The 21,596-nt window shown below is 43.1% G+C and overlaps 2 protein-coding genes across 2 annotated transcripts in view; one reads left to right on the top strand and one right to left on the bottom strand.

Moving 5' to 3' along the window:
- The first annotated feature begins 128 nt into the window (after positions 1-128).
- LOC137295542 (dual serine/threonine and tyrosine protein kinase-like) lies at positions 129-20,580 on the top strand. The gene is made up of 12 exons (XM_067826927.1): positions 129-624; positions 9,823-10,030; positions 11,004-11,299; positions 11,792-11,926; positions 12,940-13,131; positions 13,532-13,644; positions 14,170-14,377; positions 14,966-15,203; positions 16,860-17,191; positions 17,565-17,929; positions 18,323-18,605; positions 19,337-20,580. The coding sequence occupies exons 1-12, from the start codon at positions 430-432 to the stop codon at positions 19,733-19,735; spliced, it is 2,964 nt and encodes a 987-aa protein (XP_067683028.1). The 5' UTR covers positions 129-429; the 3' UTR covers positions 19,736-20,580.
- LOC137295543 (DNA replication licensing factor mcm2-like) overlaps positions 20,447-21,596 on the bottom strand; it is a 15,487-nt gene continuing 14,337 nt past the window's right edge. The window contains exons 16-17 of the mRNA XM_067826928.1: positions 21,366-21,521; positions 20,447-21,010 (exon numbers count right to left, since the gene is read on the bottom strand). Coding sequence (XP_067683029.1) covers positions 20,900-21,010; positions 21,366-21,521 — 267 coding nt within the window. The 3' untranslated portion in view covers positions 20,447-20,899. The remainder of the gene's footprint in view (positions 21,011-21,365; positions 21,522-21,596) is intronic.

Below are 21,596 nucleotides of genomic sequence, written 5' to 3'. Positions count from 1 at the left end.
GCTAATGTCTTCTGAGAACAAGCACAAGACTTACCGATACGTAAATAGATATCGCTAACCAACCAGGAAGATACCTTGGTGGGTGAGAGAACAATGGTAGGCATATCAAACTACACCTGTAATGCTTTCTAGACGAGGCGAATCTTGAACAGGCGACTCGAAAGGGCTGAATTCCTGTCGGTGAGCTTAACAACTGTCCCACAAAAGCTACATGCTTGGGGATAAGTCTTCCGTCGCTACACTGTGCATGCTTCATCATTAGTAGATCTGAATCAAGGAGAGCACTGTGGATTGTCACTTGGGAACAAACGCTTAACAACAAACCTTGTGATCTGGTTATATTAAAGGGTGTATTTACAGCTGTAAATGTGTCTTAATTGTGAGAGGAACTGAGACAATATTGAGGCATCCTCGGTGATTGATTACATTATGAATCGGAAAGCATTTCGTGTTGAAAAGTTAGAACATGTGGACAAGATCCCCGACCTTCCTACAGCGATACGTGTTATGGACGAGCTCCAGATCCCGAGGGGAAAATGGTTCAACCTCCAGGAAGGGAAACGCTTGATATCCGAGTACTTTCTCCAGAATGAGAAGAGGGTGAACAGTTTCTACAAGTGGAAGGTATGTACATTCACCTTTATGACCTCCTCTTACTCTCTAACACAGGCTAATTTAGGGGAGGTCGGGTATCATAGTGGTGAAAGGGTTCGCTCGTCACGCCGAAGATTCGGGTTCTGTTTCCCACCGCGGTACAATGTGTGAAGCCGCTTTCTGGTGTCCTCCGCCGTGATATTGCTAAAATGTTAAAAGCTGAGTATAATTAAAGTCACTCACACACTAAGGCTAACTGCTGTGACAGACGAAAATATCACACGAATTGTGTCGTGCGTACCATTGTTATTGTCACGTTCCTCGATGTCATGTTTATTGAGTAGCGCCCCTTTTGCGTGCCAGGAACGTATGATCGTGGGTTCGAAGCCCAAATTCTTGATAGTCAACACCATACCCGTTGTATTGGGTTTCCCAAATTGTTAAGCGGCTTAGACCTGCACTCACTTCCGACTCTGCTCTCTCATGAAGTTGCAACAAGTGTAATCGACTTTAAACCGATTGCAGCAAATGGCATGGTTCAAGAGTTTCTTAACTTGAAAGAAGCAGAATCCGCTGATTGCGGTTTCGAATCTCAATTTCATGACGAACTTGATTCTTTAGTTTCGAAATCAAGGCTCATTTCGAAAATGTATGCATCTAGATATTTGCCAGAAACCGCCATCCCACCTAGCCATAGTTCGCACGTCCTGATACACAAGGAAAATATTTCCGAACAGCGTATAATACGACTCACTCACGTACTCAAGGTCACCTGGTGGCAAACGCATTTCAAGTGTCATCGCCACCGCCCTTTTCCACAATGGTACGACCCCCTAACAATTCTTACATGAACAAAAATCGGTAATTTTTAAAACTTTTTTGGAGTGTATATAAAATACCCACCAGCAGGTTGAAATATTGACTGCGCGTAGTATTTGCACTTCATTGTCGACATATTGACAGTGCCTACCTTGTTTCGGTCATTATATGCATGAATTCAAATACACACCTGTACACAATGTGACCTAACACCAGTCGTCCATACTCTGGCACACCACTTTTTGAGCTGTGGATCATTCACGCTACAAATACGTCTTGCACACACACGAACTACTTCACGTCTTTCAGAGTTAAAAAAATGAAAGCAGTTTTGCATAGACTTAAACTTAACTGCCTGAAACTGGTATAAGAAAGGGGTTGTTTCAAAAACGTAATATAAGTGAGGGCTTGAAACGGCTTTATTAGTGTCCGCGATGAAGGGGACCCCCGCTATGTTCCACAGTGTGGATTCGAAATTGTTATATGATAGGAGGGAACGAGCAACTAAAGAGATCCAACTGTTCATGGGAGGTTTGAGTTGGCTGTGTCAAAAGTAATAACAGTGACATAAGTGATCCTTCAAGAAATGGCAAGGGGGTGATGAAGATTTGAAGAGAGGGGTATGGCCGAAAATGACCATGCAGAGGCGGGTACTGGGGTGGTGTGCATTCCCATATTCACATTTCACATGCTACTCCATACAAATCATCATCCCCCTCATCCTAATCATCAGTTACAGTTAGTTGTATATTTAAAGACAGATGCATTTCATTGGATTCCACGGTTCATGACTAATGTAAGGATTCATTTCGAGTCCACAGTCTGCGCTTTAAACAACAGCATGGCATGGCATGCTAGTTTGTCTGTTATAGGATGTAGAAGTAACTCCACACACACACACACACACACACACACACACACACACACACACACACACACACACACACACAGAGTCATATGATGAATACACAGGGAGCTTTAGTGTTACATGAAGGTAGTGGACTCCAATACATATCGTAAGGAGTGACTGAAAGGTTTTAATACAGATTCTGGAAATACATTTAGGGGCGAAATAAACGATACTATGTCGAAATCACTCATTACACAATGCAACAGACCTCCGAAAGGGAAAGTTAGTTTCAATAACAGCTTGCTAATATAATAAATTTCACTTTCCTTTTTTCACAGTGGTGGTTTGTTGCTTTGTAATATCATGAATTCTGAATGTCGTCAAACAATTATGAATCTAGTTGATATGTTTTTTTTTTCATATTATACCAGTACCTTGATCCGTGATGACTTCGCATGACATTCTGCTCCTAGAATCACAAGATATAATTATGCTTAAAAACGGAGGACGCTTTATTAACTAAATTGTATACTATGACAAGCATATTTCGTCACATAAAAATATGAAGCCTTAAATGTTCTCCACTGTTCTGTTGAAGCAGGCATTATACAACAAATTGGCAAAGCCAAGGACATCTAGTAATTACTCTAAACCAGTTTGACAGGTTCAGTGTTACACAACAGCCACTTTTTAAGCTATTGTTACGTGTCCAAATGCAATAGGAGTTCGAACAGGTTTTCAAAACGTCTGTTTTAAAATCCGTTGCTTTCGTGTGAAGAAGCACCACAGTAGCTGAACTAGACTACGTAAAGGTGCCCCTTGACATCACCCCTTCTTGGTTGGCTGATAGATTCTATCATTCATAGATTCTTTCTATAGATTCCTATGACAATGTCCATACAGAGTCTCAGATTCGACACACAGTAACGCCAGCTATCAGTGACTGGGGTGTTGTTAGCTCAGCGTCAAGGCTCATTGACTGCCATGTACACGAGGTGCAACCCCTTTCGCCCAGCTTCCATGTGTCATTTGGTTTACGAAAAAATAGAAGGCACTGCTACCATGACTCGCTCAAGATTGTGCCCAGCATTCTGTCTTCCCTACTGTCAACAGTATTTTGTTTTGTTGTACTTGGACAGTTGTAAAACAGTGGAATCGATATCACAGTGGTTCAAGCGTTCGCTAGTCATGCTGAAGACATGGGCACAAAGTGTGAAGCCCATTTCAGATGTCCCCCGCTGAAATACAGCTAAAGACAATGAGAAATTAATATTCACTCACTCACTCGTAAAACACTGACGATGTGATCATTAATCAGTACTTCTAGAAAATGCCGGTTTCTTTAATGTAATGGGCCTGATGCAATGAGGTTTTTTAATTGGTTGAATTTTCGGACGCCTCCCAATCGATGGCAATCGTTAAACAGTGAGTTGATATCAGTCAATCGCAATCAGGAAGCAGTGAGCTGATATTATATTTATATCACGAAGTGAGTTGGTATCATATAAATGAACTCCGATTTCGTTCTGCAGTTCAGATTTTAGTATACCCACTTCACTAATCCATCAAAGCAACATATGTCTGCCTTCACGAAACGTCAAAAGATTCTCATTGTAATCCCAAATGCCACTTCCCTGGAGGACTTCAAATCAATGTGCTACTTCCTGGTTGAATTCTGCAGCGTCATGGAAATCGCGTCATCACACCCAAGTCGTTACCTGGAATACAGGTGATACTGCCAGTCGAGCGATAAAGTCGCGTCAAGTATCATATTATGATATTAACAATATACCTTCCTTCATTGTCATACAGGCGCCATGGCTGTAGATTCAACAGGAAGACATGACAGATTGCACACGCTCCGAACCAACTTTTCCAAATCAACCCTGTTTGTAATATGCATTTATGTCAAACACATATAGACAATATCTTAGCTTTAAAATACTAAAGGATGTAACTTAGGGTGCCGTGATGCACATGATTCATATGCGTCAGATATACTGGTCTCTGTTGAAGTGTGAAACGTTGAATACACAGCCATCATTATACATAAATATATGTAGACACCAGTAGCGAATACTAAGCTAAATAATAGTGGAAACAGAAGAAACTGACCGGGGCTTATAGGGGGTAGAAATGCTCCTATACCGTGACAAAGTGTATGAGTGCGTGACTTGATTATAACGTTGCTTTCGATGGTAATTCAGCAACAAATTGGTGGGAATGACAAGTTTTAAGGATGATCAATCAACGTCTTTATTGTGCAGTACGCTTCAGTATAAATGTTTATACCATTGATTGAAAAACGTATTAGTAGCTATACCAAAACGTCGAAACGTCGCTTTTCGTCCGACTTCACATGGATAGAGTGTGCGAAGGTCATTTCACTATTTTGCTGAAACCTCACTCACTCACTCACTCACACTAAACTGCTGCGGAGTTAAGCCGAACCCACAGTTAATAGATTTGTTCGATACCCTGTAGTAAATATTGTTTTGTTTATATACAACAGCGCTGTATTTGATACAAAATTGTGCTTAGAATTGTTCATGTTGCTATGTTATTTGACGTTTTCAGCAGTTGCCCACTTTATTGCAGTCAGCTCAACAGAACACCCATCCTCGGTTATCGAGTGAATTATTTGTGCAATGTATATTGCTAAGCATCCTGGAACCGATCACTATGGTGGTGTGCTTGTTCCATGGCTGATTTGCTTGTTCCATGGCCGGTTTGCTTGTTCCATGGCTGGTTTGCTTGTTGCGTACCTCCAACCTAAACAAGAAGATAGCAGGGAGTGGTGGCAAACACAATGAAGATAGAAAATATTTTTAAAATGTTTCTGACGACTTCAAATACGTTTATGGCCTAAATAAAAGGTTTATAGAAGACGAAAGAAGGTCAAAGCGACCTGTTTTACGATTGTGATCAGATAAGAGTATACATTGATGCATGAACAGCCCCAACGGAAGGGGGAGACATTTCAATGAATGTTATGAAACGAAAAATCAGGAGGGTGGGAGGAGAGAAACACTGAAAAAAGTAAGCATAGTCATGTATTGAGCAGGTACTGTGATGTCACTATCTTCAGGTCGCCTACAAACACTTTTTCCCGGATTTCCTTCGACACATGTACAATCTGACTGTCTGAATTTCGGCGTCATGTCATTCAGTGGGAGCTATACAAAGCTAAGAGAGCGACTCTATAATAGATAGATAAGTACTGCGTAGGGCACTCCATCATAGGGAATATCCAGTCGAAATTGAAGCTGACAACCCTCTTTGGTGATCTTATTATGACGTTGTAATGACGTGACATTTTCCAGTAACTTGTGCAATGGTTCGCGGCATCAATAGAGCGGTGTAAAGCTTATTAGAAATACCCATTTTATCTATTCAGTTTGAATTATGCCAACAGGATATCTACCTACGTGGTTTTATTGATATGGTGGCAACAGTGAGTTTGCTACATAACTTAAATACGTGTGTACATTACAAGGATCTATACTGATGCACGAAATCGTTTGTTCAAGAAGCCTGCAACATACGTAAACAATGCCGCCCGCACACCGGAAACATCACCGAGAAAGTCCAATTTCGAACGCAATTATTCCGAAACCTGATGCAATATCAACGTGTTTTAATGTTCACATGCGGTTTTGATTTCTTGATTTCTTGTTAATCACGATGGTTTTGTGGAGTAATAATGTTTCCTACAACACTTCTGTATCTCTATAATACTATTCACCTTACGACCCACTGACGTGTATCATGTGAACTAACTCCAGTGTTATTGTTGTCAGTGCCATTCCTATGTATTCTAGAACACAATACATGTGTCGGAGCGCGCCTGCCGCCATATTGGATACTTACTAGAGAACAGTTATCGCCATATTTTAGTGGTATTTATAAAAAAATACACTGCCAAATACCACTTCCAAATACAAATGTGTACAAATATACTGGTGGGTGAGTTTCAGGACTTGGGAGGCGATATATGGTGATGGGTTTAACGTTAAGTGTCTTAGGTCGTGGTCCGAAGTCACCAAATTTACAAGCACAAGATAACAGCCATTGGCGACAAATGTTCTTGGATCTGTCTACCTCACTTCTTGGTTGTGGACATGTTTTGAGGGTGCGATCACCCAGCAATTCGTAATGCAGCGTCGCTGATGTTTCTACGTATGTCAACAAAATACCCATGCTATCGCATTTGTCGAAAGTTGAAAAGGTCAAACACCTACGTCACTGCCCACATCAAGATGACACACAGTAATATAAGACAAAGCGGCATAAAACAAAACTTAAGTACGAAAAGTATCCTCACAATACATTAAACCAAACCCAAGTCCCATCTGACCCCCCACTTACACCTCACCCGAAACCGAAATCCCCCCAGTACACATCCATAACTGTACCCCTTCCCCATCCCACCCCCATCTCTACACACCCATAACCCACGCACTCCACCCACACTCACCCATACCCCATACCTACTCCCACCCACTCCCAAAAATCCATATCATAACCGAACCATTGTGAAACCAGTTTCTTCCGCATGGTCTTCCAGCGAGGTCCCCCCAAAAAGATCCGGATCACACAAAAACTGTAATTACAATGCAACCTTTGGACAAACGTAGGGGACTATGTATGCTTTTCAGAAAAGTGCCCCTGATCACATTCCAATGACTTTAATTGTAATTTTAGACTTAATGATGACGCGGTAATAATAACGGGATAGCTACTACAAAGGCGATCTGACATTCCACCGCTTTTAAGTGTTCTCTGAAATCTTAACCAGGATATGCGGACGTGACTAAGCTTTTGTTGGGCATTCCACTGACGCTCATGGTGACGCATGGAAATCCCGCGGAACTTCCCGAGCTATATCGGGTTCTTTGTCAGCTAGGTACGGCAGCTAGGTACTTGGTGCTGTATTACGTTTGAAATGTCGCTGCATTAATGAGACAATTTCGGACGTTAAATTCAACTTCACCAACCCTTCCTTTTTCGCCTTGTAATAATGTTAATCATGCACGGTAAACAACCGTCATTCCGAATACGCTTATATCGAAATAATGGTCAGAACGAACATGTCTATTTTGTGTAATAGTAATAGAAATGAACATACGTCCGCTTCATGTTTGAATGGGACAAATATGTATCACCACAAAACACGTATTTTCTTCTATGGAATAAGTTTACAGATTACTGTAAATTCATAACGTTATAACTTCTAATGACATTGTACTTTTATTTATTTGTGATAAATTTATCAAATCTTCTCTTAAATGTCCATCTTCTGTGAACAACACACATGACAACACACGTCTGGGTAGTCAGGCTTGCTGACTTGGTTGACACATGTCATCGGTTTCCAATTGCACAGATCGATGTTCATGTTGTTGATCACTGGAGTGTCTGGTCCAGACTCGATTACTTACAGACCGCCGCCATATAGCTGGAATATTGCTGAGTGCGGCGTAAAACTAAACTCACTCACTCACTCGTGTTATTTGCCATAAAGAAGTTGACATCCATAAATCTTCCGAATGGGCTTCAAAGATTTAATACTGAACATTGTTTGATTGTTGGATACGCGAAAGAGAGATTTCTCGAAACAAACTTAAGTTTTAACTCAAATTCCAAACTGAGATTGACAATTTGAAACAGCTGAATTTCTAACTCAACTGCACTTCTGCATTTTCCCGTGTTTTCTGAAATTTGAGTGAAACATTAACTTTGTTTCAAGAAATCGGAGCTAGATTCTGCGTTATCTATGTCGACTTTCCAAGACTGGAACTAAAACTTCCTACACGTGCATTACCCGTCAACAGTGCTTTTGACTTCCTTTGCCTAGTATAGGTTCAAGCTACGTGGAGAGAGCGAACGAGTGTCATACACCCGTGTTAGATAATGGGACAGATCGCTTTGTGGAACTTTGATGACATACGGATTCTCCAGACTAAGACCACAGCCAATACTAATTGGCTAATTCATTAAACTGATTGGCTGTGACAAAAGAAATAAAGAAAATTCAGAAGAAACACAATTTTTCTTCAGGTTTCCGTCTATTTATTAATAAAACAAATACCCGCACTGCTTTAATAATCACATACTTACTTGTATACATAAAGTTAAATACTTGTACATTTATGTATACAGATCGACAAACGGTCTCATTCTAAAGTAGACAGATTCGTTCAATATGAAATCGTGACAAAGTCGTTCCTGCTCCAGTAGCACTTTCGTCTACAAATTACGTTTCACACATATATATTCGTTTCGATAGTTCGGGCGTCAACCTTGAAGACAGTCGGCCGCCATAATCTTATTCTAGTGCGTATGAGCCTTGCAAAGAAGCTTAAACCTTTGGGTATTTTTCAGGAGCTGTATGTATAATGTGCTCAATGCACGAGGTGGTGCGTGTCCCTGGGGCGCGGCTGTTGAAATCCTTGACGTTATGGCAACAACATATATGATCCACAATATCTTTTGTTCGCTGTTTAACGCCGCAGTCAGCAATATATGCTCTACAAACATATCTTATTCATGCTACCTGGTGACATGTAGACGAATTTTGATTGATTCACATGAATGGTTGTACAAAACGCACCAGGAAGTACAGATACAGCAATATCCAGAATGGGATTGTGTTGTGAAATGGGATATGTTTCACGCTTCAGTAGAGCGAGAGTTCAAGAGTGCTCAGTCATCTAAAGAGTTGCGTCCCTTAGGCGCACCAGAATCTTATGATCGTGAGTTCGATTCTGCGATTCTTCCTGGTTATGTTTGTTGGTTGATAACGGTACCGTTGGCCTCCCGCGTGAAGATAACAAACCATGATATAGCTGACATTATATTATGTTATACTGTGGCGTTGTATGGGCGGTGAGGTAGCCTAGCGGTTAAAGTGTCCGTCCGTCATGTCGAAGATCTGGGTTCGGTCCCCCGCATTGTGTGCAGTCAGTTTAAGGCGTGATATCGGCCTTCAGCAACCCATGTTTGCCATAAAAGGCGACTATGCTTCTCGTATGAGGCGACTAACGGGATCGGGAGGTCAGACTCGCTGATTTTTCGACAAATGTCATCGGTTAGCAATTGCGTTGATCGATGGTCATGCTGTTAATCACTGGATTGTCCGGTCCAGACTCGATTATTTACAGACCGCCGCCATATAGCTGGAAGATTGCTAAGTGCGGCGTAAAACTAAACTCACCCCTCACCGAGTCAGTACGCTGTCATATAATGGAACAAATGTATTATTTTGCATTTGATACAGTTTCATACTTGACAGCCTAGACAATGGTACACGGACAACTCCCTCGTTTTCGAATACGTCATCAAACTAGCCTCACTCACCGACTCTAGTCTTTCTGTCAAGTAACGTTTGGGGTAGCTTTTTGGTTGAAGCGTCTGCTCGTAACACCGAAGATTCGGGTTCGATTCCACACATGGGTACATGTGAGGACTATGTCCGGTGTCTCCCGCCGTGATATTGCTTGAGTATTGATAATAGCGGTGTAAGCCTAAACTCACTCACTCACTTTCTCTGTCTCCAGGATCAGAATGCTATTGCTGACGCCATAAAAGAAGACAAAGAGAACAGGGCGGAACTAATCAAACTTTTCGAGAGGTCAGCTGTCTTCTTCAAGGAGCTGCCCAGTCGATTCAGCAACGACCTAGAGAGAGTTTTTCCTGACTTCCTGGTCATGCTGAAGAACAAAAGTCAGCAGTTGAACAAAAGTGACTGTGCTATCGTTGTTGCTGGTGAGTTAGTAACCCCAACATCACCGACCACGCCCACCAGCTGTGAAGATAAAATTGATCTTCGGAAACTTGTCTTAATAGTATAGAGGGGTCAGGTGTCAGACCCACTGACTTGGTTGATGCTTGTTGTATCATCGTGAATGAGTGAGTTTAGTTTTACGCCGAATTCAGCAATTCTCCAGCTATATGGCGGCGGTATGTGAATAATCGAGTCTGGACCAGACAATCATGAGATCAACGGTATGAGTATCGATCTGTGCAACTGGGAACCGATGACATGTGTCAACCACGCCAGGAAGCCTGACCACCCGATCCCTTTAGTCGCCTCTTGCGACAAGCATAGTCGCCTTTGTATCATGCGAATACAGGTTCTCATAGTGTCCATCATTGGCTTTCACTGGATTGTCTGATCTTGACACAACCGTGTAAGCATCGCCGTCGTGAAGATGGATTACTGTTGAGTGCGGCAGAAAACAAACAAAGAAACACACAAACTGAAAAGATATGCCCATTGCGTCATGATCACACAACGTATGAACAATTGTGATATTTTGATACCAGACAGTCATATCTAGTGTTTTAGTTAAAAACACAATACAAACCTAAACGACCTCAACCCGTGAAGATCGTCTCCAGCAATCCACATTTGTCTTAAGAGGCGACTGATGGGATCGGATGGTAAGGCTCCCTGACAAATGTCATCGTATCCCACATGTGTAAATCGATGCTCATGCTGTTAACCTTTGGGTTGTCTGGTCCAGACTCGATTATGTTCAGACCGCCGCCATTTAGCTGGAAAATTGCTGAGTGCGGCTTAAAACAAACTAACCAACCTAAACGAACTCATTCTTCACAAACACCGGTACTGCTTACTTGATGCATAACTTCGGATTGACTCCTACTATAAGATGACATGTGAGTATATTCTCTTTAGTGCGGCGTTGAATTAAATTCACTCACATGTACAATCCAGGTGACACAGGTGCGGGCAAGAGCACGCTCATCAACCTGCTTGTTGGTCAGCGGATCCTGCCAACAAATGCCCTGCAATGCACAGCCACCGTATGCGAGCTACGGAAGTCAACGAAGCGAGCTATAGTCTTGCATCGTCGAGAAGGAACTCAGAAGACCACTCTCGAGTGCCAGGATGACTCGCAGGTGCAAGATTTCACGGAATCCTTGGCGAAGTACGTTACTGAGACGGATCCAAACACAGACGAGAGCCCTTATACAAGGGTGGAGATCTACTGGCCTTTCCACTTAATGGAGGTAAGATGTGCTTTTATTCTGTATTCCTCCTTTGATGTGACGTCATTGTTCGATAGAGCTTCCTTTGACCGATAATAATAAGAGTTCCAAATATAGATCTAAGCGTTCAAAAACATATGCATATCCATGCTATCTACGCATTTCAACAGCCACCGGGACTCATGTCTAAAATACGACTGAACCACTCAAATGGTTGAAAAAAATATCAATGGGAAATTTAAAGGGAGGTAATGGGGATTTATCGTTAATTTCATACCAAACCTTTCTCCCACAATACCGGACCAAAGGAAGCACCGTGGTCTAGTAATATTGGGCACCGCAATTAGCTTTCCTTTGTAGATACGGGTGAGAAATTGGCAACGTGACTTACAAGATAACAGAAGCTCGTCGTGGTAAATCTGGTAGCTTCACCTCCGATATCAACCTGTCGAACTTGATTTACCATATATGCCATTCAGAGCAGCGTTGAACCCTTATCTGGTTTCTGTACAGGAAGGTGTAGTGTTCGTGGACACCCCTGGCATCGGCGGCTCTCACAGTCTGGACATGGGGCAGTACATGGACAAGGCCCTTGGCTTCATCTACGTCATCAACACTGGTGACGCCGGCGGGATACACAGGGACAGGGTCGGTGCCTTCAACACTTGGGTTTACTCATATAATGCAGACCTCCTAAATGCTGATAAAAAAAATAGCACTCTAATTAATTGGGCCATGCTGCTCACCCCTAATTGATGAATGGCCTGGTCCACACTTTCATAAATATGGAAAACAACAACGAACTCAGTGGGTATCCTTGCCTAACACCAGTGGAACAATCAAAATAATCAGGTAGTTTTCTTAGAACAACAGTTTCACCAGATAAACTACACGACCAAAATGGCTTGCATGGAAGAATTCAAGCAGTTACAGCTAAAGGTGTAGTTCCATTTTTAAAAATATGGTAATGTTTAGAATTTCAAAAATATAGCCAATTCATGACTATTCAACTCGCTATGTATTGGCAGTAGCACGTGATGACAGGCAACATCAGGCGTTCCAGGTGAGGTCCGCAGCAACCGTCGCCGCATCAGCGCGTTACTGTGACTTTACGTCAAGCATTTAGCAATATTCCATCAGTATTACGGAGGGGAGCTTTTGAAATGAGCTTCACACACTGTGCCTATTCATAGCAACGAGTTGAACGTGGCTGACAGTGTGTACCCCGACGACGTTGACCTTTACTCATTATATCAATCACTGGCTTGTCTGCTGAACTGGTTGTCTGAACAAATGTTGCATAAAAATGAGATCAGCAAAATAGGTTACAATTCCTAGACAGTCTCACAGCCAACCCCACCTAATTTGTGCCTAAAATTAACAGATCAATATGTGAAGGAAAGGAAAGTGTTCTGCTGATTGTAACGTACATCTCATCACACCGGTACACCTATCTCAGTTCCGCATACTTTGCAAGCCTCTGTGTGGTGGGGTGGCCTTGAGGTTAACGCGTTTGCTGGTCATGCCGAAATTCCGGATTCTAATACCGAAATGAGTTAAATGGTGTCCTGTGCCCTGGAACACTCCTAAAAGCGGCTTTGCAAACCTCTTCATGAATGACCATTTGTGACAGCAACTGTGATGTGCTTTCTCTGTTGCAGCTGGGACGTCTTCTACTCCAAGGAGTGCAGCACAGCGACTTTGACCCGGCGACCGCCGTGTTCGTGTGCAACAAGTGGGACCAAGTAGATCAACGGGAGGAGGCCCAGGTCCAGAACTACGTGAAGGAGAAGCTGGGCAAGTCCATCTCAACCATCACCGATAGTCAGATCTACAAGATCTCCGCTACACAGGTGCAGTGTATGTGTGTGTGTGTGCGCGGATTGGTGTTCGGGGAACAGGGATGTATTTTCCCTGTTATTGATTAGTGTGTGGGTGCGTATATACATGGATTAGTGTGGGTGAAGGAATTAGTGTGTGGGTAGAGTAATTAGTGTGTGTGTGTGTGTGAATAGATTAGTGTGAGGGGTACAATGATCAGTGTAAATATGCATTGATAAATGTGGGTACATGGATTGTGTGATGGTGCACGGATCAGTTTGTGAGGTACAGGGATTAGCCTGAGTACGTATGGTAGTTTTCGGGTTCAGAGCTGATATCTGACTAGGTGTCTAAGGGGTCATTTTATGGGTGCAAGGATACGGGCGAATAATTCTGATAAACACCAGACTAATATCCTGCGTCTTATTTCAGGCTTTAGATAAACTGGACTACAGGAACATGATGAAGGGTCACGTAGAGTTAGTGGAAGGGATACGGCAGGTTCTACCCACAACATTCCACTCCAAGCTGTCGGCGTTCTACAGGTGACTAGCGTTAACATAGGACCAGACCCTGTATCACTACCTAGTGTACCTAAAGGTGTCCTTCTATATCAGGGTCAATTCAGCATCCAGTACCCCAGCATGTATCCTTATACCGTGGGTAATGCTGTATCCAGTACCGACTACGTACCCCCACATCAGGGTTAACACTGCTTCTTGTACCCCACTAAGTACCCCTGCACCAGAGTTAACACTGCCTCCTGTACCCCACTACGTACCCTTCACCACGGTTAACACTGCCTCTTGTACCCCACTACGTACAATAATTTCCAGGGTTAACACTGCATCCTGTAACCACTACGTACTCTAAATCAGAGTTAACACTGCCTCCTGTACCCCACTACGTACCCTACACTACGGTTGAGACTGCATCCTGTACCCCAGTACGTACCCCTACACCAGAGTTAACACTGCCCGTTGTAACCCTATAGCGAGGATAAAGCAGAACCCAGTACCCTAGCATGTGCCTCAATACCAGGGTGACCGCTGCTCCTTCTGTTGATGCAGATGGTTGTCCATCATACTAAAGCGGGCGCTGTACTCCCTGAAGGTGTCGAAGCAGCTGGACGCGCGAACGGTGGAGGAAAAGGAGTCCATGTACAGGTCTGTGTGCGCCCAGATAGAGCAGCTGGAGACTCGGGCCGAGAGCAGGATCAAGAACATGAGGAGGGATGTCAGGAACGCCGTGGAGGACATCACAGACAGCGTCATCAAGGTGACGTTCTACAAGGCTACATTATGCGTGTCCGCAGCAATGCCCAAACTTATGGGGAGCTACACTACACTGTGGGGTTCATGCTGATCACCTTATATGGAGGAACAGTGTACCATCTGTATAAGCGGGATCTGTCTTAATATCCTAAAATTCAAGATTTATGTTGTCATCCTTATGAGCAGGATCAGTCTACAATCCTTATAGTGAGTGAGTTTGGTTTTACGCCGCCTCTAGCGATATCGCGGCCCCGGACACCAGGAACGGGCGTAACGTTTTGTAAACATGTGGGGAATCAAACACTGATCTTCGGCGTGACGAGCGAACGTTTTAACCACTAGGCCTCCTCGCCCTACAATCCTTAGAAAGTAGAACAAAGTTACCATCCCAGAAAACAGTGTTAATGTTACCGTCCATTTATACAGGATCATTCCACAAACTATACAAACAGATATCCCGATAAACAAAATCTTTGTTACTATTATGACAGACGATCATGTTACCATCTTCCTAAACAGGGTTAACGTTACCCTATAATTACTGACCGGGGTTACAGTGACAACAGGGTCAATGTTGTTGTTGCTGTTCCAGTTGTTGAACACCAACAGCCGACGGGACCTGGTGGTGTGGGACTCAGACCTCTGTCCACGCCCCGACAACTGGAAGAAGGTTGCAGCGGAGGCGTCCACCCGGATATCCAGCCGCGTCCAGGACATCGTGGACAAGTGGGACCGCAGCAGGAACGTCGTGGGAAACGTCAGGACCAGCATCATCAAGAAGTTTAAACAGGATGTGGAACTGTTTGAAGACCAGGCCAAACAGATTGAAGGTATCGTATATCATATTTTCAGTTCTTGGTTACTTTGTTTCTAACCCCACACTCAGCAATAATCATCTATGTGCAGGCGCTTTGTAAATAATCGTCTACACCAGGCAATAGAGTGGTCAGCATCATGAGCAACGATCTGATGACGTGTGTCAACCGTGTCAGATAGTCTGACCACCCGATCTGTTAGTCGCACCTGAAGACAAGCATGGGTTACTGAAGACTGATATTGATCTTCACGGGTTACTTGAAATTGCAGTCTTAATAACCCATATACATAGCTATAATACTGTTCAAAGCGGCGTTAAGCGCCACTCCACCCATTCACTGTCCAGGCGTGCGGGTAGATCCATTGTCTAAGAAGTACTTCCAAGATTTATTCTTAAATATTTCTACCTAATGATAACCCATGCTCTGCCAGTGCCATACCAACGGGTTTCACCATGATGTTATACAACTAGAACTATAAATTCGTAGACTGGCCAACTAAAATGCCCCGCGATAACTGAATTACTCGTCCGTTTCCAGATGATGTTGTACCACTAGAAGTGTATGACCTATAACACAAAGGAAATTTTAATACGGTACTAGTTATTTCCCTGCCTGGTGCCATACCAATACTCGGGTTCTTTTAACCATGGAGAGCTTGCATTACGAAAAGCATACTGTGACACACTGTAACTAACATGTAACTAACCGTAACTGTGAGGACGGTCTTTCCCCCCATCGTATCATGGACTAAGCGTCTGGGCGTCTAAGAGCGGGGTTTCAGTCCTCTGTCGTGTCAGACGCTCCAAGAGTGAGTGAGCGAGATTAGTTTTGCGCCGCTTTTAGCAATATTCCAGCAATATCACGGCGGGGACAATAGAAATAGGATTCACTTATTGTACACATGTAGGCAATCGAGCCCGGGTCTTCGGCGTGACACGTGAACGCTTTAACCACTAGGCTACCCCGCCACCCCACGCACCAAGATGGTACCTGTTGTTACCCGTGCCTGTTCTACGAAGCGACCATGAGGATAGAGTCACCTTACTTTGGGATTAGGGTGATTAGAATGATATCGAACCCCGTCAATCACTGGATAGTGAGATCCAGGGTTCGCTGTTTATAGAGGTTTGTTCGACTATGGCATTGTATTTTATATTATATATTAAAACTGGAGGTACCTATATTTTGTTATGATACCCTGTAATTTGTGTAGGTACCCCGTGATGTGTTCAGGTATTCTGTGCTTTGTTCAGGTATCCTGTGTTTTGTTCAGATACCCTGTGTTTTGTTCAGGAGCCCTATGTTTGATTGATGTAGCCTGTGTTTTGTTCAGGTACCTCATGTTTTGTTTAGGTATCCTGTGACTTGCTAAAAATATCCCGTGAAATATTTTCAGATCACTTGTGGTTTGCTAAGTTATCACGTTTTGCTAAGATATCATGGGTTTATCTTTTAAAGATAGCCCTGACTTTTGTTAAGGTATCCTGTGATTCATCAAGATGCATTCTGTTGAGTTTAGAAATCCTGTGCTTTGCTATGTTATCCTGTATTCGGGTTGGGTGTCATTGTTTGGTTGAAAATACTTTCTTATTAATGTAACCTGCGTTTTGTTGAGGTATCCTATATCAAGGCGTCCGCCGATACCTAACTGACATCTGATATTTTTAGGAGTGTTTCTTGGTGAAGACGTGAGGACAATGGTAGATCTTCAGAATTCCCTCAGAACCCGGGCCCCGATCACGAAAGTATGGAAGAAGGCGGATAAGAAGACTGGCGGTAAAACAGAGGGTTTTATGAGCTTAGGAGCTGCGGTTGGGAGTGCCTTCTCATTAGACACAAGATCCAGTAAAGTCCGAGCGCTTTTCAAGACCTACAGCTCCAGCAATGCCCCGCAGGTGATGCAAGACGCCTCGAAGATGTTCCTGGACGGACTGACGGAGAAGAACGTTCTGACGGCGGTGGAGAAGTTCTTCGAGCGTTTTGCCAAGAATATTGACAGAGTAAGAACACACATTGCCAGTCATGAAGTAGCGAATCTAACCTATGCTATGGTTTACCCGTTCTTGGTGAAGTGTTGACTGAACCTGAACCTACCTACAGGCATGGTATGCTGAAGACCAGTTCTAGTCGTTGGTTAGCCTACTGGTTAAAGAACTCGCTCATTACGTCAAAGACCCAGTTTTGATTTTCCACATGCATAAAATGTGGTAAAGCCTATTTTGGCATTTTTGTGAAGGCGAACTCAGATACTGTTTAAAGCGGAGTATGACAGACGTTTATAATCAATTTAGGTCTACATCAGTTACGGTTTTATAATGCTGTTTTAATGTTATTTCGGGTATTTGTTTATTTATTTATTGGTTTATTTTCCAGATTGGAAAGATGCTTCCGGAGTTTCTACGAGCTGACCGCCAGTTAATGACTTCACTGACAAGAGAAGTTGACCACGGACAGGCAAATCTGATGAATATGTACCCTAAATTCATCGAAGAAGCTGAGGACCTGCAAGGGTATCTGGACATGTTCTTCGCGAGGAAACTCATGAAATTCAACTATGCTTTCGAAGAACTTAATAAGAATGCGACAGAGAACCCCATTGGTCGAGGAAGCTTCGCTAACGTCTACTACTCGCGCCTTTCCACAACCGAAGGTGACATTCCAGTTGCTCTCAAGGTCTGCAAGGAACCTCTGGACATTACAAACGTTACGGACGTCCTGCTCGAGGACAATACGCTAAGGTGAAGGTCATTGACTGCAAGGTCAATTCGCTGACTTGATTCATGCAGGTCACCATATCATAATTGATGCTCGTGATGTCACAGGTATGACAACTGTCGTATACGTTAAACACTGGAAGTTCTGATCCATAGTCGATTATTTCCAGACCACCGACATGCGTATTGCGGGACTGCAGTGTTAAAAAACAAACCTCTGGCGTCAGTTGGCCATTCTGGGTCTCGTCCCCTGGGCGTACAAGGAACCAAATAATTGTCCTTTATCCATCCAGGTTACAACGGACATCCACCAGACGCGGGGCATAAAATTGCAGGTCACGACAATACAAGGGATCTTACTTAGTTTCAGTTCTGCTTTAATACTGTTATTGTATGTATGCATTATTTTTTTCACAGGGATTTGAAACACCGCAACGTTGTGACCTACTATGGGGCGTCCAGACAGGTCAGCGGCCGTGAAATGAAGTGGGTCATGGTCCTGGAATACTGCCCCAACACCCTTATGGCAAAGTTTGTAGGAAAACAAGCTCGAAGCCCCTCTAAATACGAGGCCGACACGGAATCCCAGATAGACGCCATGAAGAAGGTAGCTGTGTTCGCGGAACAGATACTCTGTGGCCTGGAGTACCTCCACAAGAAGGGCCTCGTCCATCGAGACTTGAAGCCAGATAATATATTGGTAAAGTTTTCTCTTAAGAGCACACCCGGGTCCGGGTTCGAATTGGTCTTAAGCAACCCATGCTTGTCGTTTGGCTCAGAAGCAGGCCATGAATTGCAATATATATCAGTTCACAATAATGCGTGGGACTATCCCTGCCCTTCGCACTAATCCCTCGTAACATATAGTGAACTGTGTCAAAAGTGTAATAATAGTTTGCTTTCAACATTTTCATAAATTTTGCAATAAAAATCGCACTGATTTGGTCTGATGTTTTGACTAGGGTCAGCGTTTCGTTGAGAATTATAATCTTAATTAGTTTTCGAGTTTGCTACTCATCGGGCGCTTTTGACCCAAACAGACCATAACGGGAAGCCCAGAAAGGGGCGACTCGTGTAAGGTGTCACAACTGGCTGTGCAAAGGATTTCTCAGGCATCCAGAAACAATGGCTGCAATCCTATCTCACTATGGTTAGGTCTGTCGTCAGTGATTTTTAAACTGAAGATATTATACCATCATATGGCGGTGGGATGTTAAAATCAATGGTAATAATTTAGAACCGACTCCTTTTTCAGATTTTGACCAACGAAACATGGTTTATTCAATACTGCCTCGATTAGATCGGTCACTACCAAGATGGCACTGCGTGAAACAAATGAACCCCTTTACAAATCGTTCTTAACAAAGCGTACTGACTCTTAGCCTTCAGCGACAGACCACAAATCTTACAGAAAAATTGCTTTGATTGCAGCTTGACGCAGACGATGTCGTTAAATTAACGGACGTGGGACTGGCCAAACGTGTTCACGACATCTCCGGTACAATCGCCGGAAGTCCAGTGTACATGGCACCGGAAGTGCTTCTACAGAAGGGTCGCTATGACGTGAAGGCGGACATGTACAGTTTTGGCATCATCACGTGGGAGATGTGGTACGGCCAGGACGCGGCCAACCACATTAAGGGGCAGCTGTTCACAACGTTCGAGCGGGCCATTGAGAAAGGACTCCGTCCATCCATGTCCATGATCTGTAAACCCCCAGAACAATGGCACATACTGATTGTGAAGTGTTGGAACATCGATCCAGAGGTTCGACTCTCCAGCAGCGAAGCACGCCAGTTCTTCCAGAAGTTCTTAGAGCATTACAAATAGAGTGTACGCATAAAAGATTGTCAACAAAGAACTGTGGTTCAATTCCAGTCATCGTCATAAAAATCAAGACACTCGTATTTCAAAATATATCTCAAAGTGACATCATCCTTTACTCATGACTGAAGGAGGTGCTCATTATACTACACGGACATTCCCTGTAGCAGGACAAATTACATCTCTCTCCAAGGCACTCTTTTGGGCATGATTACAAAATACCACTTTGATCGTATCAGTGGCTTCAAAAGTTAGGCAGCTGACTTTTGTGTGTTGGATATTAAGTGTAACATGTCACATCCCTCATCTAATGAATATCTCATTCTCTTGTGATTGTTGTGGCAGTGGGGTAGGATAGTGGTTAAAGCCTTCTGGTCAGGATGAAGACCCTCGGTTCAAGTCCCAATGTGGAGGTGCACCTGTGAAGCCCTTTTGTGGTTTCTTTCATCAAGTCACACTGGAGTCTAATAAAATTGTTTGTGAATAGTCTGAACCTTGGAACATTCACACATCTAAACTTGATTTCAAACTGGGCAAAGTTAAATGGGTACATTGCATGTCACAAGAGTATCATTTGCACCTAACAGCATTCTTCCTGCAAGAGCAGTACACCAAAACTAAGCTTATCACCGATTACAGAAGACAACCCTGCTTTCACACAGAGGCTAACTGAACATGGCGTCTCCGCTTTTATGTCACAAAAACAAAGACGGACTGTTTTGTTATTCAATTTATTTACAAGTCAAACAGACAATTCATCCTCCAGGTCACATACATTTACAAAATGTACAAGCAGTACTATACACCTTTCAAACTTACATTTGTACATAATAAACATTCAAAGAAATGTTCAGTTTAGTCCTGTTTTCCCTCCATATTTGCTCACCATCCATGTCTAAGCACAGATGTGCACAGTACTCTGAAGTTTTCAGCTGTGTCAAAGGATGCCTAAAGCCCTCTATGGGTAGACAGAATGATGAAAGACCACGTCAGACACCAATATGAGGTCTCATTTTCTCGGTAAACCAATCGAGATTTGCACTTGGTTATCAAGGATGAACATGAGAATGTCCTTTTTGTGCTGAAATGACTTCATCTTCTAGAAATCAGCATTTATACACATCACTTTTCTTCCAGTGTAGGTTGGTGTTCAGCTGCAAAATCACTTCTTCAAAAACTTTGTATGATGACCTTGCGCTTGGTATCATGTGAAAAATGGTTTATCTTGAAGAGGTCACTGTCGTAGAAGGAGGTCAAGTTGTGAATGTTGATCTGTCGTGCCTGAAATTGGAAATGTTTGAGAACATTATTTAAAATCAACAAATGTTTTCAGGACGACTGAAAGCCACTTTACACAGTTACTTAGACAGAAACCAATGAGAAAATCTTTGGATTTGAGGAAAGGTACATCCTTGAAGATCTCTAAAGTTTATCTCCACATATATCCTGGCTGCATCTATAGCTCGGCCCGATAATTCAGCTCCTTTTGCTGGCTCCGCATTTTCACAGTAGACAATCAGGAAAGATTGTGGTCACAGCTAAGGTTTGTCAACCCAGATTTGGGGGAAATTACTTTTCAAGTATTCATATAAAGTCCCCAACACACTGAGGTGAAACTAGTGATGACTTGACTAACCTTATCTGCCAGATCCTTCTCAGATATCTCTAGCGAATCTTGTTCCATGCCGTATCGGTTTCGCTGGAATGCCATCTGATCCTGTGCAATCTGCTTCAAGATGAATAGAAGCAGTTCATTGTTGTCTTTCCTGAAGGAGAGGTAGCGCCCGAACGTCTGCAGAAGAAAACAGAAGGATATACACTACCCTGGTGGAACCTAGCATTTTTGGTTGATAACATCCAATTCATC

The sequence above is a fragment of the Haliotis asinina genome, chromosome 9, assembly GCF_037392515.1.
Source record: "Haliotis asinina isolate JCU_RB_2024 chromosome 9, JCU_Hal_asi_v2, whole genome shotgun sequence".
In the NCBI taxonomy this organism is placed as follows: Eukaryota; Metazoa; Mollusca; class Gastropoda; order Lepetellida; family Haliotidae; genus Haliotis; species Haliotis asinina.
Note: the sequence above shows the minus strand (reverse complement) of the source record. Positions and strands in the feature narration are given on the sequence as shown.

Coding starts and splice junctions, on each gene's coding strand:
- LOC137295542 (XM_067826927.1), top strand. CDS start 430: ATGAATCGGAAAGCATTTCGTGTTGAAAAGTTAGAACATGTGGACAAG. Junction 10,031..11,003: donor CTGTGCTATCGTTGTTGCTG/GTGAGTTAGTAA, acceptor TGTACAATCCAG/GTGACACAGGTGCGGGCAAG. Junction 13,132..13,531: donor ACAAGATCTCCGCTACACAG/GTGCAGTGTATG, acceptor GTCTTATTTCAG/GCTTTAGATAAACTGGACTA.